Here is a 17,093-nt window from a genome sequence, read left to right on the forward strand (position 1 = left end):
AAACAGTTGCGACGCGACTACCAAATGAATCGGACGCGCCAGCGCTACACCGGAAGTTAAGAACTGAGATGTTTACCCAAAAACTGTATATATCAAGTGCTTAAAAACGTTACAAAAAATTGGTTATTTTTAATTTCCGGTCTTCTAAGTATTGGCTGGATTTCGGTCTTACGTGGTGGTTAAATATTAAACAGCTATTATCGGGCTCGTTTTGGTGCTTAGTGCTAACTCAAATCAATGACTTGAGCTTTTCGACTTAGAAAGATCTGATTTTGTTTTGCTAGAATTTCTGAAACTTCGCCCATTACTTGCATCCGCTGATCCCTTTCTCCACTCAGAGGATGCGTAAGTATTTGATTCGGTTTGATTGCTTACACAATGACCCAGCTAAATGGCTAAGTTTTTCCTTTAGCAGGGACTGCAGTGAAAAGTTAAATCACATTTATTGTGGCCCAAAGTTTTGCTTTCAGTCGGTTGCTTAATTAAAAACTAAGTTTGAAACCCCTGAAGTGGAAACATCTGTTTCCTGAGCGATTTCAAAACATGCCCAGCTCCTTCCCTTACGTTTTTCCAAGGAGAACCTTCATTCCGGACACTAATTGCATTTGGCTGGCAGGAGAAGCGCAATTCCTCGTTAAACACAAAAATATTTAGCGGCCATTTGCGGAACACGTCCGATAGTGGCCTCTTATCGAGTCGGCCCACACACAATATCAACAATATCAGTTTTATCTCCCTTTGGGCTTTTGTCGCAATTTACGTGCAGCCAGCTAGCGAGAGACACGTCAGAAAACTTGGCATACACTGAGGCGCCTTCGCTGGCCGATGCGGCGTATACTTAATTATTCACATACATGCTGATGGCGCTTCTCGATGCCGTCCCCTTTGCGCCGACAGTATTGTAATTGTTCCTCCTGTGTTCACATTTTGCTGTCAAAAGACACTGCAGCGCGGTGCACTTCTGATGGATGGGCATAATTTATGTTTTTCCATTGACGCAGAAACAAAATACGCAGCCATTATATGGATATAGATAGTGCAGCCGATGAGTAAACAACACTCATCTAGAGTCCGGTTACGAATTCAGCACGTTTGTGCTGGGGAGATCGTGCTATTGCATGCCTACAATCTGTATTTACGTATTCTGCGAAACAGTGAGCGTATGCCTACTGACAGCGCATTAAGTATACGCCGTGTGTAGAGTAATCTATTGTTATCTAGGAAAACTATTGTTAGATTAGTATCCCGACAGTTTGTTAGTTCTGCCCCTCTGCCCCTCTCCATCACAACACCCCCTCTGCAGTCGGTGCTCGCATCAAAGCTTATTCATAACATTTGCTTTTGTTGGGGACACAGATACCCACAAGCCAACACACACACACACACATTAGAGCTCTTTGGGCAGCTGTCAGCAGTTGGCAACACACACACACACCACAACACTCAGAAAGGCAGAGAGATGTTGGAAAAACCCTTTTTGGCAAGTCCAACAATAGCGATCCACATTAGTTTTGTAGCTGAAAAGTGTAAAAGAGGGAAAACTTTTACATCTGCTGCCTGGCATTTTATATAAATTATATTAAATTCCATTTGCCGACATCCCTGTGCGGCCCAAGGCTAGCTTACACTTACTTTGTAGTAGATTTAGACTACTTTGGCAACTCTGTCTCACATTTGCCCAATTTAACTTTGCAGCTGCACGGAATCCCCAACGCCAGCGAACGGAAACTCAAATTAAAATCTATTTCGGAACTTTCGCTTAATCAACAAGTTACTTTTGCTTGCACTTTGCTTCAAACTGGAAAAGCGCTCGCTCTGTCGCTCCCAAAAGCGGATTTCGAGTGCAATGCTGTGCTAAACCATCTGACAGTGTCCCACAAGCGCTGGCATGATATATTCAAAGGGAATCGCAAATTGAAGGCAACATCGCGGATTGAGGTGACGACAAACTGACAGCAGGACGGCCATTTTCCGGTATTTTGATTTCGCTTTCCCGGCCCGCAATGCGCCATTAACTGGCACAACTTTGAACTCTCCTTCCGCTCCGATTTATGTTTTCGGTTGAAAGTTACGGCGCGCCAAAGCAACATTTTCGTTCGGTATTTGTGGAATGTGCTTTTGATAATTTATATTAATTTTAAAACGACAAGAAACTAATCGCACAAAGGAAGTTTAATTAAAAAAAGCCAACATGGCAATGGAATGGATAACTGCAATGGACAAACGGTAAGAGAACTGGAGACTTTAGTTGGTTTTCCGCAAATATATAAAGCATACTTTTCAAGGCAGGAAATTAAATTAGATCTTCATTTATTAAATGAACTAATCTCAGATTCAAATGAAAAACTTTTTCTTAATTTAAATTATAAGTTAAGCTTAAGCCAAAATTTTCTAAGAATCAAATAAAATGCTTTCTTAAATGCTTAACAATTTCTTAAATTTTAAGACACATTTTCAAGTTGGGTGCACAAACTTCTTTGCTCTTGTTTTCCCAAGGAAGACATGTGCACACGCATCCACGTTCATGCACGTTAAATGAAATGCTCGACGTGAAGTACAAGCAAAACAAAAACGAGAAACGAAACATTTTAAAATGTTACCGTCATGCTCTACATTCATTTGTCAGGAACCAACATCTGCGTCCCACTCAATCTCCCTCCATCATTGCCGTTTGGCAAAAGGCCAATCCATATTGTGGACACGGCCTGCCACGAATTATCCGCTTTATTAAATCTCAATAGCAATTCTTTTTGACTCACTGAACAGCCATTGGCAAAACAATTATATCATCAAGCTTGAATAGGAAACCGAAATGTTATGGATTAATAAAAGCGGCGAAAAAAATATTATTTTTGAGCAGCGAATATTATTGATTTAATGAACTGTGGCTTTAAATAAATTTGTAACCATTAAGCCGTTGTTGTAAAGTAATTTGTAGTTTAGTAATTTTGTATAAGTCTATACACATTCAATTTATTTTTATTCTCATGTATATGCTAAATTACAATAACATTTTTAACATATGAGCCTATTAATATTATGTAATGAATATAACTAATTGGCATTTCAATTAATAAACGTTGAAGTCTATTAATATTATGTACTGAATATAATTAATTGGCATTTCAATTAATATACGTTTAAGTTGGATATTTTTTTTTTCAAAAATTTAAACACTTCCTTTTAATTAGCGGAAGCACTTCACTCTTCAATGCTGGCATACTAATGATAAAAATCAAACATGCAGTTTACTTTTCGTTCGGGTAATCTATTTTGGCCCTCTCTTCATAAGATGTTTTTCCACCGTTATTTTGCCGCTTTAAGCATATAAACATTTAATTTTAAAAGATTCGACTAGTACCTTTTTAATGCGACTTGTACTTTTTAACAGCTTACGTTTTTTTATGTTGAGCAGCAAATGCTTAAGAAAGTTTTAAGGCCTTAAATTAAAATAAAGCCAATTTGAACATTAAAACATATTTTTTTTTTCTCTGTGACTTTAAATCAATTTGTTCAAGCGTGAATGGTCGAGACTCAAACACACATTCGCTCCCAATAAGCCACTTGATGCAATTTGCTCGATTTAAGGTGGGAAAATCATTTGACGAGTGCCACCATTAGCCTCACATGACCCACCGAATGCTCAGATCTGCGGCACATTCTATTATTGCGAAGTGGCCTTAAATTTCATTGCTGGTATCCAAAAGGGGCGTGCCACCGTCCGCCCCCACACCATCAATCACAGGACAATCTCTTCAAATCTCATGGTCTGTCAACACTTAAACGCTTCTCCCATTCGGCGGTCAGGGGTCAGGGGGCAGGAGGCAGCGGGCACTCATGTGACTGCGCGTAGCAGCGGCAGAAAGAAAGGTCAAGTGGCAAAGGCTTTAAGCAAACTGTGTGCCTTGTGCCTGGGGCAAATATTTGCAGTTTGCTGCCTTTTGTTTGCCCCGCTCAATGAGAGGGTGCACGCTGCAGTTTCAACTAAAACAATAATCAGAGTGGCGAAAACTCCACGATTTTCTAATGGCGCAGGCTCTTTTCCCAGCCGCAAGTCATTCTACAAACAATACAAATGGCCTCGCACCACAGTGAGACCTAACAAAATAAATGATTTAATTTGGGGCAGAATTAATGGATGAGGTCCCGGCTGAGAAGGCCAAGTCACGGCAGCGGGTATTCTTGGCTGGTAATTCGGCTTATCAAGAGCGATCTGGGCTTAAGCACACCTGGAGGACAAGGACACGCCAAACGCTCGGTGCATACAAACGAAAAAAGCCAATGAATCCGGCGTGTCCTTGGCAAAAAGCAAGGTAATCGCAGTACGTAAAGCGTAAAGTGGCAAAGCCAGACAGCAATTGATATTGATGGCTTCCCGGCAGAAGGCGTCTTACTCACAAGTGCCACCAGGCATTTATCATAAGCCACGTGTGCTGATGTCGGCTTTAATGTATGCGAGCAACTTCTCCTGCACCTTTAAGGTTGACGAATCGCCGGCACGGCAATTACAAAATTCCAAAATTCCAAAACTAAGCTTTGGGGCGTGTGCCCAAAAACCGCAAAAACCATTATAATAAACAACGAGCCATGGGTTGGACAGTTGGCGGCACTGGGGTGCAGAGCATGAGCATGAGCATCACCTCCCTCGGTTTCCCGAAATTGCCGCTTCTACTGGCGAATGAATTATGTATGAGCCAGGCAAGACAGCCGCTTAGCTCCAGCAGTCAGCAGCCAGCAGCCAGCAGGCAGCTGAAAGTGTTCAACGGCTGCGCCAAAAAGTAGACGTCTTGTTGCAAAAGTAGCCCTCAATGCAGATGATGCCCTGGCTAAGGCCAACTTGTGATTCACTTCCGATTTGCAAGCAGCCTTTGTCTGCAAGCTGGAGCAGTTCGCCCAGGTCACCTCCTCTTTTGATCTTCCTCCGCCTGGACTCGCTCTGTCCCCCACAATTTTACGGAATTTTTAATTATTCGGAAGCCCAGCAAGGAGTCTTAAAAGTGGTCCTGATGGATTTATGGCGGGCGAGCGTTGACCTAAATAAAACATTAAAGTTTTGCCATTTTAAATTTAACGTTTCTCTTCGTTAGAAGTCAGATTTGCAATACTAGCATCACCATATAATATCCGGGTAGAATTTCGACTATTGGGCGCAGAAGAGAAGTAAATTGTGAAACTTTTAAATACAAATTTTATTTTGTAAAGCGTTTTTTAACTATTTAAAACAATATATTTATTGGCATAATGCCAGATATAATTATATTTACTGATATTGTACATTTTTTAAATGCCGTACCGTTCAAGCTTGAATTGAGTTTCTTGAATAGTAAATAGTTTTGATATGAAATCACCGAAATCTGTCAGGAAATCCGTTTTGGTAAATAATAAAGAAAGAAACACAGTTTTATTTTGATGTAGTTATATTTAACACAATTTAAACAAGTTCTTTAAAAAAAATCATAAAAAAACAAGCCAGGCAATATAAACTAAATTTTAGGATTATTAGTTGAAAATTACTTTATACTTTCAAGAATTCTAGGGTGTTTATTAAATCTTATCCGTTAAACTTTTCGATTTATGCAATTAGTTTCTGCCTGCTTTTACTGCTTCAACTTTTTTTCCTTTCTTCACATTTTTCTGGTTGGGCTTCCGTTTCCTGCGAGATTCTTGCCCGGAAGCTCTTATATTTATTTATTCATTTTTCAATTGACTCGCACACAGACGCGACAAAAAAAATAGAATTAGCATATTTAATGCGCGCACAAACCGTGCACAAATGACACTGGAATTTTTAATTTGAGTTTATTGTTGAGCTGATACTTTTCTTTGCTTTCCCAACTCCTCTCTTTTTTGTTCAGCAAAAAAAAAATAGAACAAATCCATGTGCAGTGCTTTGCATAGAGTCAGTAAATTATAAATGCAAAACACTCGTTTCTTTTTCGAGTTCCCTATTGCTTTATTGTTGTCTATTGTTCAACACGTCTGGGCTCAGCTTTGAATTGTTTAATACCCGGAATCATTTGCCCAGGGACTTATTTTATTTTATTGCACATTTCACTTTAGTCAATTTAAAATACGAGATAAAGGTTCTTAAAATCTTTTCAGGGTAATGCTAGTGAGCCGCATAATATTCACTTTTTGCAAGTTACTTATAAAAAGAAAGGAAGCAAACTTCGGCCGATGTTCATATACCCTTGCAGCTATTGCAAAAATTAAACATTAAAATTATGATTTACTTGCGTAAATGATTAAAAACATTGAAGCTATGATAATTTGCAGTTTAATTATTCAATAGTTCCTATGGCAGCTTTATGATATCGTTTTCCGATTTTAATAAAATTAAAAGCGTAGTCCTGAACTATCGATTTATTAAAAAGACAAAAATAATTTTTAAAAAAAATTACAAAATAAAAAAGTTACATAAAAAAAAATTTTTTTTGTAATTTTAATTTTATTAAAATTGGAAAACGATACAAAAGAGACTTTCGGGATAGGTTTAACCCAAACAGCTTTAAAACTGCGAGGCTGGTCATGGCTATATCAACATAAGGCTCCTCAAGTCACCGGCTTTGTCGTATAATAAAATACATGTAGGTTAAACTGCTTAGCTTACCTTTTAACATTCATGTTCATGCATGTGATAGTTTGATCGCAGTAGCTCGGGACTTCCCGTGGATAAATAATTGAATGAAAGTATTTCCAATATTAAAACAATGCTATGGTTATTATTGATTAATCAAACGACTATGTCCTATAGCTGTAATTTCGAAACATTTTAGTTTTTAGTAGAATTTTTCTGTTTTTTGCCTAATATGCTAGAACTAACATGGTGATTTAAATAATATTTTAATGGGTAACTAATATATAATATACATACATTACTTTTGCAGTCCTTGCGACCGCAACTTGCGTGACGTGGAGCTAATCTCGTGCCGCTTGCGTCGCGTGGAGCCGCTGTGTCGCCTTCCAGGATCAGCGCTCCAGCAGTTGGCCATGTGTGGGTTCTACGAGGACCTGGAGAAGGGCGTGACACGTGAGTGTTGTGTTGAGTGGATTTAATATGCAGCTGAGGTGGCTAACAACGACCCTCCCCTTCTCACCCCGCAGTTTTTCGCGCCGGCGAACAGGGCCGCTTCTGGTATGCAGTGCTCGGCGGGTCGCTGGAGGTCCGATACCATGCTCATGCCGATGCCGATGGCAAGGTAAGTCCTTGTTTACAGCACTCAGGCGATGGCAAACTGTCGGCGAATGTCGGCTTGCGAGGGGAGTGTGAGACAATGCCCGGGCTGAGCAATATAATTGATAGCGATTATACGGCATCCCCGTCGTGTTGCATATCCGATGCGCCGAGCACGTTCAATATTCCGGGGATTTCGGCCTCGGGGAAAGGGGCGATTCGAGTGGGGGCCTGCCTGGCTGCGGTCTAAGCCCTACTTATCCATCGATGTGAACAGCAGGAAAATGGAACTGCTGACAGCAGCGAATGGCTCGGCATCTCCACATTCCCCCGCCGGCGAATCATATCGGTTTGTGGCATTCCTTTTTTTTTCCGTTCCGTTTTATGCCCCTCTTTTTGGCATTGTGCTTGCCACAGCAACATTAATTTCCGCCAGGATATTGGCCGGCAGTTTTTTTCAGCCCAATGTTCTGAATGTAGGTGCATACATGTGAATAACGCACTGGCCGAGCACATTCTGCGGGGAAGGTTCGGAAGGTGTCTGCTAATTGAAATGGTCCGGATCGGGTCTGAGGCTCCTCGTAGTGCCCTCCGTGCACGAGTGGCAGCCAGGGAAATTCGAGTATTTATGGTTAAGTGGGGCGTGACAGTGGCAGCATGCATGACCTCAACTTACTAATATGGTGACTGTGGCCTGTCGAGTGTGTGGCTATGGAAATTGCAATGGCATTTAGGTGGGAAGTGGTGGTAATGTGGGCGGAATGTAGTCCGATTCTGTTTTGGTATAGCCATCGAAGGATTGCTTTGATGCAGGTTATTGAATTACACGTAAGAATCCTTCAACATCCTTCAATTTGTCAATGCTGCTTGTCAATTTGGCTGCTTCCTGAAAAGTTTGTTTTTTACCTTTTGCTCTTACCCAAGAAGTTTGTATCTACTTGTATATATAGAGCTCTTGCTCTGAAACGCAAAGTTAGTTGCCCTATAACTCAATATTTATTTTTTAATAAGTTTCCCATTCATCCAACAATTGCAACAAAGGATTATTTGGATTCTTTATTTCGGGATATTCAATTTTTTATATAAACCCTTTGACATTTTATCGTCAATCTACCTTAAGTATTTAGTTTTGACGCTAATACAGGCCAAGTTCCATATTCCAAATTGAAATGAAAGTCTTCCATATCAGAATCGAACTTCACAATTGAATTATTATACCCTTGCAGAGGGTATTATAATTTCAGTCAGAAGCTTGCAACGCAGTGAAGGAGACATCTCCGACCCTATAAAGTATATATATTCTTGATCAGCATCACTAGGAGAGTCGATCTAGCCATGTCCGTCCGTCTGTCCGTCTGTCCGTCTGTCCGTCCGTTTCTACGCAAACTATTCTCTCAGTTTTAAAGCTATCTGCATGAAACTTTCCTATGGGAGCTATATGCTATAGTCGTCCGATCCGGCTCGTTCCGACTTATAAACTACCTTTAAAAGAAAGACAACTTTTGGGAAAGTTTCATGCAGACGCCTTAAAACTGAGGGACTAGTTTGCGTAGAAACGGACGACAGACGGACGGACAGACGGTCATGGCTAGATCGACTCTGCTAGTGATGGTGATCAAGAATATATATATTTTATAGGGTCGGAAACGTCTCCTTCCTTATAATACCCTCTGCAAGGGTATTATTGAGAATTATTTTTGTGGCAGTCGTGTTATAAAGATATGACAGAGTCTTAGAAGCCATAAGTCCCAAAACTACCTATCTGAAAGAGAGTAGATGTACCTTTTCGAAGACATTTGACATGAATAGTTGAACAGCTTTCCTAAGGCCAAAAAAAACTTTTTCATAAATAAGTAAAACTAAAACTTTGAAATGAATCGAAATAAAAGAAAACGACTTTCGAGGGCTCTTTCCTTTTTTTGGGGTCTTGCTTTTGGTGTAAATTACAATGTTGTTAGCAGCTCCGTCTGTGAAACACAATGAATAAAAAATATTATCAACCATTAAAATAACTATTCTGTTGGAAGAATTTGTGTTCCCACTTTAAAAGGCAAAGTGTTGTTTTAGTTACGCTGGGTTACACTGTTTGATCAAAAATAAGAAAGTGAAATCCGGTAAAGAAGCTAGTATTAATCGAGCTCAGCTTATTTTTACTCCAGTTTATCAAAGCGATTGGTTTCTGTTAGCATATTTGCTGACCCTATTTTTCGGGAGCCTTTTATTTGCGAACGTAAATTTTGCTTTTGCATAATTTTTCCAGCTGATTGGTTTTGGGAAAAGCCCGAAATGGATTTGCCTGCGGACAACCCCTCGCAATTATAGCGTAATACATTATTCAAACGAATTCACAATGTTGTGGGCCTATGGAACTGTTTGTGACACTTCGTATGCAGCCGAGTGTTATGAATTTTCGTGGCGGAGCGTGGCGTGCGGCACGCAAAGCCCAATTTCCAGAGCCGGATAAATATAACTGCTGAATGCCGAGTGTCAGTCCCTCAAAACAAAGAAGCGGCCTATCAATAGCCCCCCACAATTAATTTAGAGTGATGCGAGAGGTGCTCATCAGAAAGTAGAGGAGCTGCTTCTGAAAAGAAAAACACCGGAGTGCTGGAAATTTATGTGAGAATGTGAGTCTGCGGCGGCTGCCATTTGGTGCGAGTTCCGTTTTGAGTTGCTTGGATTTCCCCTTTAACCCGGGGTCCACCGACCGATCCCCCCTCCCCCCTCGCCACGCGATCACGTGATGGAGCTAATTTGGGACTAATGAAATGCGAGCAGGCAGCCTTAAGTGGCAAAAACAGCTGAAGCAGATACAAATTGCGACTAATTCATAAATGTCTTGGGACGCAAAGCTCTTCAAGTCGAAGTCAAGTGAATGCCTCCCACCTGCAGAGCGCCGTTATAATTGAATGTAATTCTGCAGGGGAATCAGCATTCCAACCCCTACCCCAACCCCGCCCCCTCCGCCTGCCACTCGACCTTGCATGCAGCAAAGTACCTGCAAGATAGCTTGTTGTACTTCGGCTCAATTTCTTGTCTCCTGACCCGCCGACATGAGCACGATTAATCTTTGTTATGTGTCGACGACGCCGCGGCAGCCGCCGCAAACATTGCCGGATCCAATTAAAATGATTATGTAATTATGGCCGGAACGCCCGACCGGGCCGGGCCAGAAAATCCATCAAACTAATGAAAATGCTTTGGAAACTGAAACTTAACCCACGTATAATTATGCATCATTAGGTGCAGGTGTAGGGGCTTCCTCCAGACCAGTTTCGGGGCCACGGCCACCCAAGCGACCCAAGCGACCCAAGCGACCTAAGCGATCAAAGCGACCAAGAAGCGTCGATATTCAAGTTCAGACACATCGTAGGTGTTTGGAGTGCAGGCTTTTGATCTAGGCGACCCAAGTCAGAGAAAGCAGCTCCGGCGATAAATAATTGGATGAGGCAGTGAAAACTCTCGGCTTGAATAGAACCCATGTGGATAATGGAGAGCAAAAGCCGCAAAACCACGGCTCGAATCATTTGATTTGTAAGAGCGATTTCCGCCCAGGCACTTCGAGGCGGAAGCAATCGAGTGCTGGCACTGCCACAAAAGGCAAATACAAATCAAACACACTCTCGGCTGGCCTCATTCAAGAGACGCCAGTGGCCCCGTTCGCCGAAAACGTTTAATTAGCCAAAAAACACAACAGCTTTGCCGCAATCTTGTCCAATTTCTGATGGGAGTCATTTGCATACGATTTACAGTTTTGCAGCTGCCGAAATCGCTGGGATCTAATCAGTTTGATTACCACCAGCAGACTCACACAGCCAGCTGGCTGAGAAGAACGAACACAATTAGAACGAACAGTAGTAGCTCTGTCTAGCGCGGAACAAAGCCATCGAGGCGGATGGCGATAAACGAGAGCTGCTGCCACTTGAGACGCAGTGACAACAATTTGTCGCTTTTCATTAAAATCTACGTCACCCACGTTTCTGTCTCTGACTGAGTCTCTGACTCTGACCCATCACGATCATCTTCTGTAAACCCACACCCCCCGGCCACTAGTTTTCTGATGTGTAAATATAAACATCCAGAGGGACTGTGTTTGCTCTTCCGTCAAACAAGTTGGCGACGTCGGCAGCGAAGTTGCCCACATATGCGCTTGTGCGCGACCAGCGGAATGTATCTTTCGGATACTTTGCCGCTGCGGCAGAAATTAATACGTGCCGAGCACTTCAGCGGCGCACAACTCGATCGCTGGCCCAGAGGTTCGGTTCGCTGCCTCCATCGGTCTGAGTCCGTATCGGTTTCTCTCAGTGCATCTTCGGCAAGTGAAGTTGGCGAGTCCGCTTAACAGTGCGTGGGCTGCGCTGAAAGATTCGCGCGCGTTGGCGTTCGCCAGGCCTCAGTAAACATCTAGTCGCGGAATCGAAATCGAAATCGAAATAAACCAGTTAAATCATGGCTGAAATGTAATCGACACGACACACAGTGTAAACAAGGCCCGTTCCGAGTGCAGTTTTGAAATTGTTTATGCAATGCAATTGTGTTCAAAATTTATTACCTTCAAAGCGAAACAAAGCAAAGCAGCCGAAAAATACATTTGTGGTGCTTTGTGGTGATTCAACAGCTGCAGTGTGTGTAAACAAAACAAGGCAGGCAATATGGAGGAATTTAATTCAAGTTGATTTCATTCATTAAATCCGCCTGGAAGGTTGCCACGGATAGTGCCGGAATAAACAGCGAATACTTTTCTGGTGCGTATTTGTATTTGCATTTGCATTAGCCATATATGGTAGGGTTCTTATCTCCGATGTGGTTTCTTATCTCCTTAAGTAGAACAGTTTTCAAACGCAGTTGGCTGAACCTGAAACCAGATCTGCCATATAAGAAATGGGTGTTTAATTATAACTCCGAGAGCACTTTACGTTTACGTTTTCGTTTGAGTGATGTGAGTGGGCCTAAAGTCAGCACTTCCGGAAAGATGAGTAACCAACTGCCAACTTAGCCGGGCTAAGTCCATCTCGCTCCATTTCTCCCATCTTCAATACGCACGCAGGCCACAAATCGCATAAATCACGGCCCAATAAATGCGATTTGCATAATTGATTAAAATTATTTGCAAACTGCCAGGCCAGCAGGTGAACCACTTATGACTGCCAAACCATCGGGCCGGTCAAAATAATAAATATATAGACACAAAAGACAGCGCTGGATAGCCATTGAGATGATTGATGGTGCTACAGGTTAGCCAAGAGCCAATAAAATGCATAAACGAATGCAGATGAAGATGAAAGATTGATTTTGCCCGCCGGATGAGCAGCTACCGCCGATGATGATGAAGACATTGTGTGCTGCGGCGTTAGGTAATACATATTGAGATTTATATTTATCGGGGCTCTGCCCAACAAACTTTACAGCCACTTAATTGGGCCTGAGCTGGCAGGTGGAGTGGGTTCAACCTTTGCAAAGGTCAAAGAGCAACTGACTGCACATTTCACCCAGCTGACAACCCTTCCGGCTGCACACTCTGCTGCCCCTGCCTCTTTCCCCCCGTAGGGCAGCCACCATCAAATACTAATAATGCTCGTGTTTTTATATCCTTTATGGATCAATAAGTTTGGCGTGCGTGCCACGGGGCCACAGCATCAGCAGCAGCAGCAGGAGACCCACAGGGGAACTCCTTCTCCCGAGATCATGATGCTTTTAATAATCTTTAATAGCTTGGGCGAGAGAACGAGTGTGAGTGGGCGGTTAAAAAGCTGTTTCTGGGGCCATAAACAAATACGTATATGCACGTACAAAGAAGAGCATACACAGATATTAATCAGTATTAAAGTGGATTTTATTATGTTTATTAATTTACCAGAGCCGCGGATGAAATGGGAAACTTTTAGCTAGAGGCAATTATTCATTTTCAGGTATTTACCAGCACACCTCCCCGTTTGGGCAATTTAAAGTTTTTCAACTCGCACAAACGTTCGCATTTGCATGGGAAAAGTTCGTAATTAAATAAGTTGGGACTGGTAAATGAGCCGAAAAAATCTAATAAATTCACTTTCATCGCATGAGTTTTTCCATTAATAACTTTAGAATAATTTAATTAGCATACATTTGAGGCTGTGTGAACACGCGCCAATGCAATAAGAGGATTTCATATCTTTCCTTCACTCGCTATCTCTCGCACACTGGTTCATTAGATAAGCTTTGGTTCGATTCAAAAAATATTCACAAATTATGCAAATAATCTGCTGATAAGGTGCTAAAAGATACATACTCTCGCACAAACAAGTATATAACGAAAATCAAACATGAGATACAAACAAATTATTGCCCACCGAGAGGGAGAGTTTGAACGCAGGGACGTGCTTGTCATAAATTCGTTCGTGTTAAAAAATTCAAAAGCGCCAAATATGAGAAATCGCCTACACTGTATGTTAATTCTGCCAAAATACCCTAACAAAACAGCGTAATATTTGAAGAGAACAAGCGGAATATTCAAACAATATTATAAATATTTAAAAAGTAATATAGAAAATCAATTTTTAGTTGAGCGTATATAAGCTCGATAGAGTTTACCCATTTTTGTTGTTAAATATTGTTCTGCTATGTACATAATTAACACCTTTTTGTAGCAAAATGTTTTTAGAATTACTGACAGACACTAAACATTCGGTAGTCGTTAAACTTTTAGTACCAATTGACTTGCTTTGTAGATCAAATATTTGTAATATAATAATTTATGCAAGAATGCTCTGGTTTTTCACAGTATATCTGTTCAAAATCCAAATACAAATACAGCTCGCAGAGTATACAAAAGTAAATCTCAAGGTACTTTTTATACCCGCCTTTTTAGAGTTTACCCATGCAGATGTACAATATTTTTAGCTTTCGAAGCCTATAAACAGCAAAAGCAATGGGGAGAACACAAAAAAAAAAAACAGCAGCAAAAAGTATGAAAACGTTTTTGCTGTTGCCGCTTGCCATGGCAATAAGCTTAATGGCAGCATTTGATGTCGATTACCATAAATAATATGTTGAAGAAAAAGATAAAGCTCGGAGCACACGACTCGACAGACAGAAGGCGTTGAATTAGCCAGGCACAAAACTCAGAACGAGACTGCCGCAAAAAAGAGACACAGACTCGACCTTGCCCCAGACACTTGTAGCAGTCCAAGTTCAGAACTGGATGAGGAATGGCTCTTAACGTTCTGCGTATCGCAGTGGAAATTAGCAAGCAAATTTTCCCTTTACTTTCACTTGGGATCTCAGTTTTTTGGCGCATAAAACTTTATGCAGCGCACAAAATCAATATTTGCACAATGGAGAATTTCCAATTTGATTGCCTGGGGGGTGAAGATTCCATTGCCGACGTGGTTATGTTGCTTTTTCGCCTTTTCACTTTCATTTTTTATCAACAAATCGGGCTGGGTTCAGACTCTCGTGCCGAATTGAGTTAAACAATATTCTTATCGACTCTTGCTCTGCTCCCTGCCATGGAAAAAGTTTGCTCGGCATGCGTTTTGCCCAATTTACAATTCGGTGGCTAAAAGGGGCTTATTCTGTGCGCTGCGGTTCAGAGCTGCGCAAAAGGGGAAAAAGCCAAGACAGGCAGCCAGTCGGCAGTAAAAGCCGAGCCAACTGCCACTTCAGCGGTGACAACTTCAAAAGGTTTTTACTCACAATCATACTCTTTTCCTTATTTCTCGGCATGCCCATAAAGGGCAATCGCGATTTGTTGTCGTCAACGTTGGAATCTAGTTAAATTTATGTTTTCTGCTGTGGGCCAAAACTAGATTTGCCAAAACGAGAAGCAGAAAACAATTAATTTCCTCTTGAAAAATCACTTTGTTTTCATTTGAAAATTTAATTTGGTGCTTGAATGTGACTTCATTTGAATGATTTGTTTTTGATACATTTTATTCGATTCACTTAAAATCAGCCACCTGTGCCATGGAGGCTGCAATCATTTCTTTTGGCCAGGTTTTTGAGCTGCATGCACATATGACCACACGTGTATCGATTTTCTCCTACCTTGAGGCCATGTGCTCGATGTTCTTGATGTTTATGTGCTGTGTGTCCAATAAAATTTGTGTGACCGCTCCTCCGCCCACGTTTAATGGAGGGGGAATGGGAATGGGAATGGGAATGCGAATACGCCTACGCCTAGACCAGCAGCATAATGAATAAGTATTATGCTGATGTTTTCCGGCCCATTTCCCGCTGTGGCCACCGCCTTGCACACGCCCCTCAGCCTTTCATTTTATTGCCGACTTTAATATTTCATTACAAACGGCTTTGTCATTTATTTGCTCAAAGCTGGGCTGCTGCTGCTTCTGTATTCACGGCACAAAAGGCAATTTTGGTTTAAAGTGCGTATACGCCACGTGGTGCCATCAGGGCAGCACATAAAACACATTCACGGCGCTTTCAAGCGAGCGGTTTATCACCTCGCGTTAAAGCGAATCTCTCTGTGCCGCCATGCTCCAGTTGCAGCTTCATAAGTCAACAATTTTGCAACTTGGCCACTGGTCTGAGTGACAATTTGTGTCATCCCGCCTGATGGACAGCGACATCGGGGCTCTATCTTTTGACACATTGACCCAGCACTTGTGACTGCATTTTATGGCCTCCGCTGAAGATGCCCAAGATGCTGAGACAAGGCCCTTGGCACACAATCAGCAGCGAATCAATATGGAGCAGCAGCTGCCACACACGCCGCACAATCAGGGCTCGAATGTGTCAGCCCAGAAATTCAATCAGCCATCATCCTGCTGCTCCCAGTGGATGATTGTGATTGAAAAATCCCGCTCGAGGAATTCGCCATTGTCATCCTGTGACGAAACGGAATCCTGTCAGCTAATTATCCTGCGAGCCCAGGAGGGGAGGCTTTAATTGCTAACGCAGGTCCTGCGTGAACCGTATTTGCCCTCGCGATTATGATTTTATCTTCAGGGTTATGACGATTATGGGGGAAAAGGTCGGAGTCTGTCTGGTGGGCTTCTCCCTTACTTTCCTGTGTGTATCTGAATTGAAATGAGGGATTTGTCCCACGTTCTCTTGCCGTCCTGTCCCCCATTCCGATTTGGCTTCTTATTGTGATTTACATAATACGCAGACGCAACATCATTTTGTCACCCCACAGGAAATGCAGAGACCCGTCTCTGGCCCACGATTTGTTTAGATTGCCCGACATCCAGACACAAATAAAACTAATTTATTCGAGGCGCACGCTCTTGCTCATGTAGTACACAGCCTGGCGGATTGGAGTTCCCCCTGCCCAGCCAGCATTTGCATTTGAAAGAGCTGTCTTCGGGGCCCAACACCTCTGCAGAGCAAACAATTAGCCGTCTGTTTACAAGAAGTCTCCGCGCTGCAGCCGCATCTGCAATTAGCCAAGCCGTCTCTCCCGAGACACGGAGACAACAATCCACCAGAAACTGCGGCAACGACATCAGTCAGCAGTCAGCAGTCAGCAGTCAGATGTCGACTTAGAGAACGAGAACCCTCGAGTGCATTCTTGGGGAATCTGCACTGTGTGCGCCGCCGGCGTGGGGTTCTTCTTTGTGTTTGCCTGGCTTCTTTGGGCCCTTCTTGGCTCTTAGGTCTTCAGCTGCATTTAGATTTGCATTTTTATTTAGCGCATAAGTGCAGTCAGAGGAGGCAATCTAGTTTTTTCCCGCCGTTTCCTCAATGCGTTCTTTGTTTCTTATTGTGCACTTCATTATGCCGAGAACGCCTCGCCTTTTAGTATTTTTGTTTCCCATCATAATGCGTGTCTGTCTAAAACAATGTGACACATGTGGGCCGAGGCTGAGCACCTCAAGGTCAAGCTGGAGGACTTTCATTCCGAGCGACAGGGAATACTGAATCCACTGCTCACTTTTTTCACGCCACACTGCAGACCAGACGGAGTCTGGCAAAAGTATAA

General features: G+C 42.3%; 1 protein-coding gene across 3 annotated transcripts in view; it reads left to right on the top strand.

Annotated features, from left to right (window-relative positions):
- The window catches only part of LOC128255980 (rap guanine nucleotide exchange factor 4), a 44,456-nt gene continuing 27,363 nt past the window's right edge, over window positions 1-17,093 (top strand). The window contains exons 1-4 of one of the 3 annotated variants that reach the window (XM_052985941.1): window positions 1-349; window positions 1,696-2,226; window positions 6,888-7,030; window positions 7,105-7,199. In XM_052985941.1, coding sequence (XP_052841901.1) covers window positions 2,192-2,226; window positions 6,888-7,030; window positions 7,105-7,199 — 273 coding nt within the window. In that variant the 5' untranslated portion in view covers window positions 1-349; window positions 1,696-2,191. Of the gene's footprint in view, window positions 350-1,695; window positions 2,227-6,887; window positions 7,031-7,104; window positions 7,200-17,093 lie in introns of those variants that run through there. The other 2 variants (XM_052985940.1, XM_052985943.1) reach the window with 2 other exon arrangements.

This window comes from Drosophila gunungcola (assembly GCF_025200985.1).
Source record: "Drosophila gunungcola strain Sukarami chromosome 2R unlocalized genomic scaffold, Dgunungcola_SK_2 000012F, whole genome shotgun sequence".
NCBI classification, from domain to species: Eukaryota; Metazoa; Arthropoda; class Insecta; order Diptera; family Drosophilidae; genus Drosophila; species Drosophila gunungcola.